This window comes from Sorex fumeus, unplaced genomic scaffold (genome assembly GCF_029834395.1).
Source record: "Sorex fumeus unplaced genomic scaffold, SorFum_2.1 ptg000128l, whole genome shotgun sequence".
Classification (NCBI taxonomy): domain Eukaryota; kingdom Metazoa; phylum Chordata; class Mammalia; order Eulipotyphla; family Soricidae; genus Sorex; species Sorex fumeus.
In genome coordinates, this window is record NW_026606185.1 from 14,397,500 (window position 1) to 14,412,798 (window position 15,299).

The 15,299-nt window shown below is 38.9% G+C and overlaps 1 protein-coding gene across 2 annotated transcripts in view; it reads left to right on the forward strand.

Moving 5' to 3' along the window:
• PIEZO2 (piezo type mechanosensitive ion channel component 2) overlaps window positions 1-14,941 on the forward strand; it is a 448,793-nt gene extending 433,852 nt beyond the window's left edge. For both annotated transcript variants that reach the window (XM_056138121.1, XM_056138123.1), the window contains 9 exons: window positions 835-993; window positions 1,729-1,876; window positions 2,805-2,993; window positions 3,339-3,431; window positions 6,120-6,292; window positions 8,056-8,184; window positions 9,918-9,997; window positions 12,390-12,573; window positions 14,257-14,941. In XM_056138121.1, coding sequence (XP_055994096.1) covers window positions 835-993; window positions 1,729-1,876; window positions 2,805-2,993; window positions 3,339-3,431; window positions 6,120-6,292; window positions 8,056-8,184; window positions 9,918-9,997; window positions 12,390-12,573; window positions 14,257-14,509 — 1,408 coding nt within the window. In that variant the 3' untranslated portion in view covers window positions 14,510-14,941. The remainder of the gene's footprint in view (window positions 1-834; window positions 994-1,728; window positions 1,877-2,804; window positions 2,994-3,338; window positions 3,432-6,119; window positions 6,293-8,055; window positions 8,185-9,917; window positions 9,998-12,389; window positions 12,574-14,256) is intronic.
• The last annotated feature ends 358 nt before the right edge of the window (window positions 14,942-15,299 follow it).

Here is a 15,299-nt window from a genome sequence, read left to right on the forward strand (position 1 = left end):
AGGGGGACATAAAAGGAAGATGGATGCAATCAGGAATCTTCAAAGATAAGGAAACTTTTATGAAGATATTGCTGTTTTTAATAAATGATCACTTGAGGAACAAACATCACAGCTTTAAACTGGAAAATCCAGATGTTAAAGTACGTTAATTTGTGATCTACCTATACCAAGAGGGAAAAAAGGGGTGGGGGTTGATTCACTTCTCAGAATCTTTGACCTAGTTTCCAAATTATGGGTCTTCTAAGTAATTCATGTATATTAATTTTTTATTGATATGTTTTCATTTGGACATGGTAGCTACACCATTTACATTGTGAAAACAGTTTACTCATAAATTCACTAAATAATCCTTGTTTTAGTTTTATTCTTTTTCATTTTTAAGGAATGACTTATAACATTATAAAGATTTCTTGTGTACTTTATTATAAATTTGTTTATACTATATTATACTATATTATTGCCCCACTTCCCATAGTGTCTCTAAATATTTTATTTTATCCTTGACGATACAGTTCACCCAGTTTTATCCAATGAACTCTTCTTCATTCCTCCTTTCCTCTGGTAACAATCAGTTATTTTATATATGGCATAATCAGATTAATATTGCCCCAATATATAGGAGGCATCATTCACAGATTTTCTTTAATTGTTCAGTTCTCTTACTCCATATTTTTGTCATTAATCTTATAGAGAAAGAAGTTCTTAGATATAATTGAACTAATTTTAATTTCCAAAGGGTAAATTGAGGATTATTTTCTAAATCTTAAAATGATGTCCTTTTGTATCAGAAGAATTTTACATTCTGTCATTTTTTTGGTATTTCCACAATTTTAGGAAATTCAGTCAGAATCTGGTTGCTCAGCTTTGGTACTTTGTGAAATGTGTTTACTTTGGCTTGTCTGCTTACCAAATTCGATGTGGCTACCCAACACGGGTCCTCGGGAATTTCCTCACAAAGAGCTACAATTATGTCAATCTCTTCCTATTTCAAGGGTAAGAACACTCAATTGAAAAGCATTGTTATCCAAGCATCATTTACTGAGTGGTCCCTTCTCTATTCCAGCTGCCTTTTCCCCCATCACATAAGATGTGTGCTGAAAGTAGACTATGGGGCTGGAGCAATAGCATAGAAGGTAGGGCGTTCAATTCCCAGCATTCCATATGGTCCCCTGAGTATGACCAGGGGTAATTCCTGAGTGCAGAGCCAGGATTAACCCCTGTGCATTGCCAGGTATGACTCAAAAAAAAAAGTAGACTACGGATTATGAATCAAACATGATAGCCACTTACTACCTATATTGCAAACCATAGCACCCAAAAGGAGAGAGAATGGGCACTGGTGGAGGGATGGGTACTTGATCATTGTGTGACTGAAATGTAACCACAAAAGTTTACAAGTCTGTAACTGTATCTCATGGTGATTCATTAAAAACTAAATAAATTTTTAATTTAAAAAAATACCAAAAAATGCATTGTTTTCTACCTGGGGAGGGCAAGGAATAGGAGCAATGCTGACATGGAGCAACTGACATGTTGGTTGCTCTTTTTTGAGAAAGGAATGAGAAAAGATTAGTCCACATATTGGTATATAATGCAATGCACTTGTATCCCAGGTATTTTTCCCATAATTCCAAGGACTAAAGTAATAAAAAATCATATGAGATTCTGGTGTCAGTCAATACAGGGGACACCCCACAGTTCTCTCTCACAAGATCTGATTCCTGCCAGGTTCCGCCTCGTCCCATTTCTGACTGAGCTGAGGGCCGTGATGGACTGGGTGTGGACAGACACAACCCTGAGCCTCTCCAGCTGGATCTGTGTGGAGGACATCTATGCTCATATATTCATCCTCAAGTGTTGGCGGGAGTCAGAAAAAGTAAGCCAGTAAAAATGTCTCATCCCTATTTGTTTCTCTCAGATGCAAGTGGTTGGAGAATTAAATTGAACTTTTGCATATTTTGAGGCCCAATAAATGCAGGCTGGGGGCAAAAACTACTAGGACTTTAAAATAAATGCCCCACTGCTTTCTATGCAAGTAGAGTTTGGAGATTTGGGAGTTAGGCTGCCTTAGTCAGCAATAGGATCCAGATGTGTTCTTCTCTTGGAAACTGTACATTGTAATTATTTTAAAGAATTGAATGATATATACTGCTGGATGGCCCAATAGTTCACAAAGGCACCTTTGGGAGTAGCAGAGAATGTGTTGTGGTAGAGAACAGTGTGGTGAGGAGTGTCTGGACTTAAGCTCTGTGTGAAAAGGAGATTAAAGTGTTTTATGTTATTCTGCTAGATTGAATATAAAGATTAAAATGGGAATAAAATTGCCATTTTTAAACTTTAAGCACCTAAGATAGGAGTCTGTCATATGAAGCAAAGAAATATCTCTCCCAAAATTAGCTGCCGTACAATAAAATGTCTTTTTTCTTGTTTCTTTTATACGAGGTCTTAGGCTTTCAGACACACCTTCAGAATTACTCATAGAGCCATTGTTGCAGGGTTCATTAAGGCCTCAGGGACATCTGAGCTGACTCCCAGCCCTCTCTCCTGGTCAGTGCCTAAAGTTCAGTACCTATTGGTGGATTGTAGATTTTTTTTCCTACCAAAACTCGTAATGTATGCACTCATGTGTGCTTACACACACACACACACACACACACACACACACACACACACACACACACCCTACAGAGCAATGTCAAAACTTTATTCAGTCTTAATATCCATGGAAGAGTTTCAGCCCTTCTACCCACTTCTGTTAGGGTGTCAATCCTGAGCTCCTGAGTGTGGGAATTCTTCTGTTGCAGAGATACCCACAGCCCCGGGGGCAGAAGAAGAAGAAGGTGGTGAAGTATGGCATGGGGGGCATGATCATCGTCCTGCTCATCTGTATTGTCTGGTTTCCTCTTCTCTTCATGTCCTTGATCAAATCCGTTGCTGGGGTGATCAATCAGCCCCTGGATGTCTCTGTCACGATTACCCTGGGAGGGTATCAGGTAACTTTTGCACACAGCCTGCCAGCCCCTTCATTGCACAGCTCTTACTTCACATACCACTCTTTACTGATAACCATGCAGAGGAGACTTAGTCACATTTTGCTGAACCATATTTTTTACCAACATTTTTATGTGAGCTATGACATTTATGTGATGTGTGATATGATATGCAAGATACTGTAAAAGAACATTTGCATTCTGGTTTTAAGCACAGGGGTCATTACTTCAAATAGAGATCTCTGGGACCCATTGCCACTGGGTGAGGCTCGATAAAAAAAATTTTAAACCCAAAGTGCCGAAAAGAGCTTCAGAATATTGACAGTTCTGTGAATCCTTGTTTTCCAGCCTATTTTTACAATGAGTGCCCAGCAAAGCCAGTTGAAAGTGATGGACCAGCAAGAGTTTAATAAATTTATGAAAGCCTTTGCTTCTGACACAGTAAGTAAATGAAAAATAAAGACCTTTCTTCTAGGTGAGATTACTGGTTGGCATAGTTTACACTACTTCACCATGGCCTACAGAGGTGCTAATGTAGTTTCATTTTCAGGGATTAGCCATCACACATAGCAGAATCCTAGCCACTGTCCACTAATAATCAAGACCATTATGTCTATAAAATTAGATGTGTGTAAGCAAACATAGTTTTAATTAGACTATGTTAATGTAAGCTCAAGGAATGCTAATTATTCTCAATTTTAAAACTCTGGTAGAAGGACTGAAAAGATAGTACAGTGGGTAAGGAGCTTACGTTGTATGCAGCTGACTCAGTTTTGATTCCCTGCACCATATATGGTCCTCTGAGCCCTACCAGGAGTGATCTCTGACAACAAAGCTAAGCGCAAGCCTTGAGCACTACTAGGTATGATCCCAAAATATAGATTTTGGTAGATGTGAATCCCTTTCATTGTTAGGGCTACCCTGAGAATGTGTCCTAAGGCAATAGAGGAAATTCTATGCAGGCTTCTGCTTTTTTTAATTATATTTTCTTTTATTACATTTCTTTTTTTTTTTTTTAGTGAAACACCATGAGGTACAGTTATAGACTTACAAATTTTTGTGCTTGGGTTTCAGTTATACAATGATCAAGTACCCATCCCTCCACCAGTGCCCATCCTCCACCACCACGGGTCCCAGCATCCCTCCCACTTCCCATCCCCCCATCCCACCCTGTCTCTGTGGCAGGGCATTCTCTCTTGTTCTCTCTCTCTTCTTTTGGGTCCTGTATTTTGCAAGAGAGGCTTCTGCTTTTGATCGCAATCTCTACATTAGGGAAGACTGGAAACAACTTGAAGTTTCAACAATCTGTGGGACTTGTTGAATAAATTATGCAAATATACTAAGCACATTTACTTAGCACTGGCTTTCTGAGAATGCTCATCATGGGAGAAGGGGGCTTCTACATTTTATATTATTTACATGCTATATTGTCTAAATATTCCCCAAAGCAACTTCTGTAGTAGATTTTAAAATGCTCATTACAGAAATTCTACATACAGTGTAAAAATTTCTTAGGATAAAATATAAGTGATAAAGAGTAAAGGCTAGGGGTTGGAGCAATAGCACAATGGGAAGGGCATTTGTCTTGCACGCAGCTGACCTGGGTTCCCAGCATCTCATATGGTCCCCTGAGCACTGACAGGAGTAATTCCTGAGTGCATGACCCAGGAGTAACCCCTGTGCAATGGGTGTGACCCAAAAAGTAAAAAGAAAAAAAAGAAAGAGTAAAGAATATTATTTTAATTATAAAAACAATTCAAACATGGGGACAAAAAGATAGTAGGTAGGGTGCTTGCTTGCCTTACAAGCAATCAACCCAGGCTTCATCCCTGACACTCCATATGGTCTCCTGAGTCTGCCAGTAGTGATTTATGAAATCAGAGCAAGAAGCCCTGAGTACCATTGGGTGTGACCCAAAAACTTCCCAAAATCAAACAAAGAATAAGACATGAATTCCCTACTGCATAAATGTTAACATGATGATGTTCTGGGGCAGAGATATGTTTAATACTATTCTTTTTCCTACATCCAAACTTTATATACCATAACAACATAGTTTTGCATAATCAAAATTTTCTCTACTAAAATGATTTTCAGTTAAGCAAACAAATGCTTTACTTTTTACAAACGTATCACCTATAATATATAATATCAAAATGAACCTTGAGGGCTGCAGAGTGAATACAGTTGATAAATCATTTGCCTTGCACACAACCAACACCAATTCAATCCCTGGTACCATATATAATCCCTCAAGCATTGCCAGGAGTTACCCATGAGCTCAAAATTAGGAGTAAACTCTGAGTATCATTGGGTATGACCCTCTGCAAAACTAGGTTTAGCCCAAAGAAAGAAAGAAAGAAAGAAAGAAAGAAAGAAAGAAAGAAAGAAAGAAAGAAAGAAAGAAAGAAAGAGGGAGGGAGGGAGGGAGGGAGGGAGGGAGGGAAGGAGGGAAGAAAGGAAGGAAGGAAGGAAGGAAGGAAGGAAGGAAGGAAGGAAGGAAGGAAGGAAGGAAGGAAGGAAGGGAAAGAATCTGGAGGTATAACAACATGAGGAGTCAGGGTGTCCTGAATAGATTAAATTTGCTTCCCAAAGGTTGGAGAGATAGTACACCAGGAAAATAAGGCACTTGCATTACACACAGTAGACCTGGGTTCAATACTTTTCAATCGCATATGATCCCCTAAATCCAGCATAATTCCTGAGTGCAGAGCCAGGAGTAACCCCTGAGCATCACTGATGTGACCCCAAAACAAAAAAAAAGTTTTTTTTTAATTTCCAAGAGGGAGGGAGGTGTTTTCTAGTAGATTTACATTTATTTCTCTTTCGGAGAAAAATTCACACTAAAACATCTGATTTTTCATTCTCACTTAATTGGAATGATTCCTGAGCTGCACTAAGCCTGGGAAATGTGACTGGGAACTACCTTTCCATACGGGCAGGGGACAAAGTTAGTACCAGGCAAATACTACGGCAATCCATGACAGAAATTTACCTTTCTTCAGAAAATTCTCTGAAGAAAGGAAATTCTCTGGCTTGGCACAGTCAGTTGAAAGAAAGGAGCATCACGAACTTCATAGATCATCATGTATATGGTCCACTTATACATGTATATTTGTGCACATACAGGGTGCTATGCAATTTCTGGAAAATTATGAAAAAGAAGACATAACAGTAGCAGAACTGGAAGGAAACTCAAATTCTTTGTGGACCATCAGCCCTCCCAGTAAGCAGAAAATGATAAGCGAACTCCTGGACCCCAGTAGTAGCTTCTCTGTTGTTTTTTCATGGAGTATTCAGAGGTAGTTACTGTATTTCCATGCATGATTTCCCTCCTTTTCCCCAATATAAGCTGGGGGGGGGGGGGTGTGGGGAGGGTTTGAAAAATTCAAAGTGGATTTTAATTCTCTTTCTTTCCTTCAATGGCATTTATTCAATGCTAGAGCTAACATGTTGGTTTATTAAATAATGATTGGCTTGAGTCACTGACAAACCTGTTTCTTAATTTTCCATTTTTCTAACTGGTTTCTACAGAAGATAACAAAGAGTTCTGTAAACAAGAGACAGAGGTAAAGGGGAAAGAGTTTATTAGATGAACATCCATATGTCTTATAAGATTTCTCTGGAAGCTGGAGTTCTCAGCAATAAAGAGTCCAGCTTTGGAACTCCCAGTCCTCGCTTGCTCACATCCAACTTTGGGAACACACTTACAGATATTTTCTTCCATGTCTAAAGGAGTTTCTTTTTGCTTACCTGAGCAATAGCCAGCAGGCAATTACTACTTTGCTTATTTATAAAAAGCATGTCTTAAGAAAATTCTTGAATTCAAAAGTACAACTGATGAGGAGGGAAAGAATTCAACAGGCTAAAATGCATACTTTGAATGGTGAGGCTGGGATTCAAGCCTGGTCACCTCATTGGTCCCCCTAGTATTGCTGGGAGCAACCTCAAGTACAGAGCCAGGAATAGACCCCTGAACACTGTGAGATTTTTTTTTTAAAGAATGAAAACAAAAATAAGATCAAGGACCAAAGTGACAGGACAGCGGGTAGGGCACTTACCTTGCACATGTCCTACCTGGGTTCAATCCCCAGCATCCTATGTGGTCCCCTGAGCACCACGAGGAGTAATTCCTAAGTGCTGAGCCAGGAATAACCCCTCAGCATTGCTGGGTGTAACTCTCCCCCTTCTCTAGAAAAAAAATAATAAGTTCAACCTGCTATAAGCAGCTTGAAGACCTGGACACAACACTCTAGTTCAGGAGCTTAGTGTCTTTCATCACAGTCTTGTCTCAGCCAGATTATTGGTCAAGTGATATGTTCATTTATATTCATGACACCAGTTTCTTGGCTGGAATTAAGAAAGAATCATAATAGACATGAAAGATACCTTTTATGATCCAAAATAAATTGACAAATATTTCAAAGTGGGGACTAAAGCTATAGTACAGTGGGTAAAGCATCTGCCAGCTGACCTGGGTTTGATCCTGGCATCCCATATTGTCCTCTGAGCACAGATACAGGAGTAACCTACTTCTATGTGTAGCCCCAAAACAAAACAAAAGCTATTTCAAAGAGAGTTGTTCCAAACTTTAAAAATTGCAAATTCCTTCTTTAATCTTATTTTCTCCTTTTAAATGCCATGAGTACCTCCCACTTAATACCATATTGGTGAAAATATACTTCTTAATCTCTTCTATGAAGAGCTACCCCAAAGAGAGACAGATTAAAAATCAACTTCTAATTGAAATTCTTTTTACAATGAGGATTCTTTCACCTCAAAGAAAAACATCCAAAAATATTTCAGAAAATCCTAATAGTGCATCAGAACATTTCCACTGGGCAGCCAAATTTGTTTTGAAGGTGTTTTTGGCCTGCCTGGGTTTTATTAACCAGTTGTCTAGGAAGCTGGACATAAAGGTGAGGAGGACAGAAAAGGTGAGGGTTGACAGTCGTGGACCCAATAAAATCTTGGTAAGAATAATAAAATGAAGAATCAAGTGGGTTTTAAAATCTCTCTTCCAGTTCTGAATCATTACTGATGACTAACTTTTCCTTCTCCTCAGAAACATGAGTCTGGGTGCAAAAGCAGAAATAGCAACAGATAAGCTTTCATTTACTCTTACAAATAACACTCGGGAGAATATAGCTAAGATGATATCTGGCAATGACACAGAAAGTTCAAAAACACCAGTGTAAGTTGATTTTTCCTGTTAATACGTCTTTATGAGGCTTGTGTGCTTTAAAAATGCATATTTATTCATACTTTGGTGACATGGTGATTTTTAATGAGTGATTTGGCAGTTCTTGTTTGAATATTTTGCCTATATTAAAACTGTTCTGTTCTCTCCCCCTGCTCTCTGCCCACCTAGCCACGACAGTACCACATTTGAGTAGTTGGCCTTGCTCTCCTCCCTGCCCCAGGCTCCACAGACCTCTGTGGACCCCTCTCCCACTGTCACCTCTGCCCCCCCGCTAGATCCCTGATAAGAAATTTCTGAGATCAGTGGAAAGAAACAGTGTCTTTACCATGTTCTGCCGCAGAAGTATTCCACTACAAATATATCCCAGCTGTGATATTTAGATTCTAATATGAAAATCAGCAGGAGAAAAACAAATGCTTTTGATCCTAAAAGCAAAAGAAGTTATATTAGGTATCACTCATTTCTTGTCCAGTTCTTCCTGGTCCCATTTTATGGCACTGACTATAAGAACCACTGTGATGGACATGTATACCCTAAGACATCCTGTGTTAATCATTGCATTGAAGAGCCCTTGAAAAACTCAGATTCAGTTCCATCAGTTCCAGTCTGGAGAGAGGAAACACCCTTCTGATGTCATTGAGCTCATCCACAGCAGAGGAAGAAGTCAAAATCAGCAATCTTCCAGGCCCTGAAAATATCCATGCAGGGACTCAGCAGTAGGGCACTTTCCTTGCATCTGTGAAGTCCTGGAATTGATCCTTAGCATGTGGAAAATATTTCATTTAGTCCATGCCTAAAGATTGTTGATACTTAGTCTGAACCATGGTTATTCACCCACTAGCATAGAGCCTTTCCTAATATCTTATGAATTATTTTATCTGAGTTGGATTTTAATCAGTTATAGTAGGTAGAATCAACCCAATGCTCATTGGTAGGTAAGTGTAAGACCTTCTAAACCCCGGTCAAACCAAACAATGGCAATAAACTTTTGTATAAGAAACAAAAGTTTATCAGGTGTACTTGATGGTAGACATTTTTGAAATCCTAAAAATTTAAGTTAGAAGATTACTCAAAGTTATCAACATGAGTGAGTGATAGGAGTATAACAAGAACATGGAAAATCTCTGCTGCAGATTTTTTGGTTTCTTGGGGGTTTTTTTTTTGTTTGGAGGAGTGTTTGAGAGAGTGCCTCCTAAACAGTATCCAGGTATCCTGGGGCCATTTTAAATACTCAATCAGCCAGGCCAGGAGGTCAATATTAGGACCTGGGAATATGGTGCCTGGGATCACCAGCCCCAACTTGGCAGTAGTCAGCAGGCCATGTAGTGAAGAAAAATAAACAGGGGTTGGTCCCGTGACCCCTGCACCATCTTTTCGGTCCCTCTGCAGAAATCTTTAAATCATTAACTAGTTTGTTAATGACATTTACATGAATATTCAGAGAGGACCTGTGAATGTAAGTGGCTTCAGAGAATTCCATTTAGACTGGGAACCTGTTAATTATGACTATATCATATGTATATAATTAGTGTGTTATATCATCTAATTTACACATTGTATAATTTTGTGATTAGAAAATTCATCTATACATTACTTAGGTGCATGAATACTCACTATTATTTAATTTAAAGTCAATAATAGCAACCGCATCAACAAAATGTTTATTTTACATCGACTAAACAACTAAAACTGTATAACTTCTTATTTTTCCTCTCAATGCACAGAACTATTGAGAGAATCTACCCATATTACGTGAAAGCACCGAGTGATTCTAACTCAAAACCAATAAGACAACTTTTATCTGGTAAGGAAGAAGGAATTATTTCAGACCATTTCAAGTCCTTCGGTTCTTACAGCTTGCATTTTCAGGCTTCACTAAACTACTTCCTAATTCTTCTCCTTCATAGCACAGTTTACCAGAGCTTGAGACTTCCTACTGGCTTTACTAACAGCAGAAATCATTGACTTAACCTGAGAACTTAGTCTTTTTCCTTTTTTTTATGCTATAAAACCCAATACATTAAATCCACAGTTGGTGACATATTTTAGTGATTAAATAGTCTTACTTATTTCTATTAACCACTATATCTTTAGCAGAAAACTGCCTCCTAAAAATGTTAAATACCAAGATACTCCAAGTGAATGCAGGAAGAAGACAGCAAGAAATGTGCTTGATATTGAAGGGTAATTGAGTCTCAAAAATAATATTCCAAAGACTTTATTTTTCCCCAGTACAAGTAATAGTAGTGAGTTGATATTTTTGGACTCCTTTAATATCGTGATTTGTTTGACTTAATCAATAACCCAGACCAAAGCAGGCATATAACAATTCCATGTGGTAAAGATAGAATGATTCCATTCATGACCATTCATTCACCAATATGGAGCACTTATGATCCCTTATCTTCCACAGATGATGTGCAGGATACTAGAGATCAGGTTTTGTGTGACTCACATTTAGCTGCACGACAGGGCTGTAAAGAAAGAAATTGGAGATTTCCAGAAAGAGAAACAGAGATAAAGCCCAGAGCATGAGCCCAGCATGGATCCACATCGACATGGCTTCCCCAATAGAAGATAGTTGCCAGGTCACACAAGATGCACTGAGAACCTTGTTACTTTTCTTCCCATCCAGAATACGTCTAGTAATGTTAGTCGTGGAGTACACCTTGCTGAACCATTAATCATTCCCTGGAAATGACCTGCCCCTCAGCAGGCTCTTCACAGCTGCTGTAGCTCAGCAGATAACTCCTCTTGTTTTCCAGGGTGGATCTAAGCTGCCAGGAGCTCCTTCCTCCGCTTCCTTTCTCTACCATGGCCAAAAAAAATGGCCTTATATTTTCACAGATCCTATCCTCCTTCCCTTCAGCCTCAAAAAAAAAGATGTCCTCTCCCTTCTGAGGCCAGCCTCTCCCTGCGTCCATGTCCCTCCAATGTGTTTTCATTTGCACAGCTCTTTTATACTCCATTTTTTCTAGATTCTGTTCCATCCCCTGCACTGGCTTGCTCTCCTGTGAGTGATTTGAAGCCTCAAAACAATTGCCTTCCAGACCACCACCATTTCTCTGACATCCTGACCACAGTTACAGCATTACAGAGATCTTACTTATATTTATGACAAGGTATATTTAGCACAGGTATATGAGATTTAAGGTGTGAGTTACTTATCTAACACTGTAAAACCATGATGTGAAAGAGCTGTAAGCAGTTGAGTTCTGTGTAGTCCAGGACCTTACTTTAGCCAGTCCCTGACCATTCCTCACCCTGTTTCAACACCCCATCCAAACATACATTTGAGTCTCCATCCAAACCAATAACTATTTATTTCGAGTCTGCTCTAGATTCCCCTGATTGGGATTCTATTATTAAATAGTCAGATTTCCTGCTGTCACAAAGATTATAGCTCACCATTATGATTGTGGAGGCTCTATTATAATTATTAGGGAGTCCTCTTCTTAGGAAGATCTATGCCTTGTAACTCTAAGCTATTGCTTGTTCTCTATTACTATTCTATTGCATTCATCTTGTGCTCTAACAAAGATAATAACTGTTCATGCCAAACCTTCTGGGTTCTCAGAGCTTTGCAGAGTTTCCCAATTTTCTTCCTGAAAAGGTTCCTACCTCTTGACTTTCCACCCATTCAAGTGCTGACACAGCAAAATTCAGCTGAGATGTCATCTTTTCTGTGAAGCCTTCCTGATTTGTATCACCCGAAAGTGATCTCTTTAAACTAAGGCTTTGTGCAAAACATATGGTGATTTCCATAATGTGTTTGTGGCCTTTTCTCATTGAGATTAGGAACCACATTATCAGCAATTTTGCAATCCCTTAGCACCAAAAATCATGCTTTCTTCCCAAAAGATATCCTGTAAATGTTCGAAATGTCAACAAATCAGTCAGTTCAACAAAATAATGGTAACTTAGGTTCTAATAGCTAATTGGTGACTTGGGTTGTAAGCAAAAATACTCAGTTGATGAGTAAGTGTGCAATTATGCCCTTGTGATTATATTTTCATATACATATTGTGACTATAAGTGATTTCTTTGTTTAAAAAAAATCCCTATATGTGCCTGTAGCCAACTTCCTTCTCTCACATACTGATAACATTTCTTTTGTTGAAAACACATTTTATAAATAGTAGCTAAAAATTCTAGAATTATCAAGCTAACTTTATTTCATTTTTCTCCTCTTTTAGATAATAATTTTATGAATATCACCATCATTTTGTCCAGAGACAATGCAACTGAATCTAATAGTGAGTGGTGGGTTCTCAATCTGACTGGAAACAGAATATACAATAAGCATGCTCAGTCTTTGGAACTGGTGGTCTTCAATGACAAAGTCAGTCCCCCTAGTCTAGGGTTCCTGGCTGGCTACGGGTAAGCACTCACTTAACAATGAACAGTTATGAATCTATATCTATATCACATAAGGTCGAAGATGAAGACTTTTATTTAGAAGTCTCAAATTTCATAGACACTATTTTTCAAACCTCTCAAATATTGTGAAATAATTCAGTGCAACTCAAGGCAAAACTTATAAGTTGGCATAAGATTGTCTCTTTTCTACTTAGAAATCCTTTAGACCCTTACAGATGTAGAATCAATTAGAATTCAGCTTTAGAAATGTTCACTGTTACTGTTTTACCATTTGCTGATGCTTAACCCTCTGCTTGCACATATCCTGTATAAGACATGAGTAGAAAGGGTGATAGTCCTGAAGGAATAATCCACTCAAACTTTTAATAGATAAATAAAGCTCTGAAAAATATGCTGTAGTGAGAATGAAGAGTCCAGTGTCATGTAGAGAAGTGGTATAGCTAATGTTCCAGACCAAGCAGGCATCAGGTGTGAAATCATGAGATCCCAACTTCAACAATCAAACTTAAAAATAGGGACAATGGGTTTGGGGGGAACCTGCGTACAATGGTGGATAGAAGTTGACACACTGGTGGGGGGATTGGTGCTGGACCACAGGATGCTTAATATTCAACTATGAGTCAACTATGAACAGCTTTGTAAATCACAGTGCTTTAATAAAATTAAGATAATTAATACCAAGTATTATACCAGCAGTAAAACTGGAACTCATATATGAAACTTCTATTATTTGTACTTCTAAAATGTTAAATTTGAAAGTACTTTTCATGTTCAAGTCTTATGATTTATTGCGTAAGACATTTTCATAAACAGTATAAAGTTCTTTGGGTCAGGTGGGGCTCTCAAGCAGTGTCCAAGAAGCCCAGGGTCCTTCCTGTATTTCTTAACCAACAGACAAAGGCTTGATTTGAGGTCTGAGAATGTGGGATTGCTTTGCTGAGGTTACTCAGGCCACCTCCATGATGCTCCAGGGCCAACAGGCCTACATGTGGTGATATTTGGTGAACCAGGATTTGAACATGGGTTATCTACACGCAAAGTATGACTCTAAACCCTGTACTGTTTTCCAACCCATGAATTTCTTTGCTAATTATAGAATAATTAATTTTCTCTGAGAAGAGAAAATAATTTTACCCAATTAGAAAACCAGACTTTGATAAATTTACCATATCTTCCATGGAGCGATAGCACAGCGATAGGACGTTTGCCTTGCACGCAGCCAATATGGCCGACCCAAGTTCGATTCCTCCGTCCCTCTCAGAGAGCTACTGAGAGTATCTCGCCTGCACGGCAAAGCCTGGCAAGCTGCCCTGATGTATTTGATATGACAAACACAGTAACAACAAAGTCTCCAATGGAGAAGTTACTAGGCCCATTCGAGCAAATCAATGAACAATGGGAGGACAGTGACAGTGACTTTAAGTAAACAAATTATTACTTTTTTTTTATTTCTCTTGATTTAATTTGTTTTATGGGTCACACCCAACTGAGCTCAGAGCTTACTCCTGTAGGGCTGGGGCCAGGGGTGGAACCATATGAGATATCATGGATCAAATCCGGGTCAGCTGCATGCAAGGCAAGTGCCTTACCCACTGTACTATCACTCCAGCCTACTTTTTCTTTCAGAGGTTCTTTCAACCATGCTTAACTACCTAAGACAATTTCTACTTTTTTCTTTTTCAGTATCATGGGACTGTATGCTTCAGTGGTCCTTGTAATTGGAAAGTTTGTCCGTGAATTCTTCAGTGGAATTTCTCACTCCATCATGTTTGAAGAGCTTCCAAACGTAGATCGAATTTTGAAATTATGCACAGATATTTTTTTAGTTCGAGAGACGGGAGAACTGGAATTAGAGGAAGACCTCTATGCCAAATTAATATTCCTGTACCGTTCACCAGAAACCATGATCAAATGGACTAGAGAAAAGACAAATTGATACTTTTTGACACAGAGACTGCAAGTCAAGTTAACATTTTTCAACAAAAGAAGAAAAGAGAAAAAGCACAATATTCTCCTCAGAGCTGAGCAGTTTTTGTTCAATGGAAATGATTTCTTCTCTGGAAGGTGGCCCAAAGGAGTTGACAGCTTTTGGTAGCCAGTTAACTTTGAACATTGGAAGCACTGTTAAAAAATTATTTGTAATTCCATTTCTCTGAAATCAGGGCTACTTGCTTTATGTTTTAGTCAACAGTGTGTTTTGCATTCTGGTTGACTCTGTGAAGTTGTTCCTCAGAGAGACAGAGGAAAAGGAGAAGTAACTTCCTGTGTGACTGTGAGCCCTTTCTGTAAAGATGATATCGTTCGAATTACAGATCTCTGTCACTGGTGGGGAAGCTGCTATTGAGAACAGACGGGCCCTCAGCACACCCCAAATATGCAACAGCAATCGGAGGCTGCAAACTCCTACACATATTTCTGGGGGAAGAGAGGGAGCTAATATTCCTGGGGAAGCGAGTGGAAGGATATAAGCCTCATTCTAAGCAAAAAGATAACTTTAGTGACACTCTTACTGCCTTATCTTAACTGAAAACTAACAAAAAAATCTTTCCATTAAACACCAGTGACTTCTCAGGAAAAACAAACAAAAAAGCAGCAAAACAAATCTGTGGACACCTGCTTTGTTGAGACCCAGTGAGTAACTCACGTCAATGGAGGTGGCTGCGGAGCCAGAGTTACTGTCCCTTAAGAAACAAGCACTAGGTCAAGAACTGAAGATGCACCCGCTG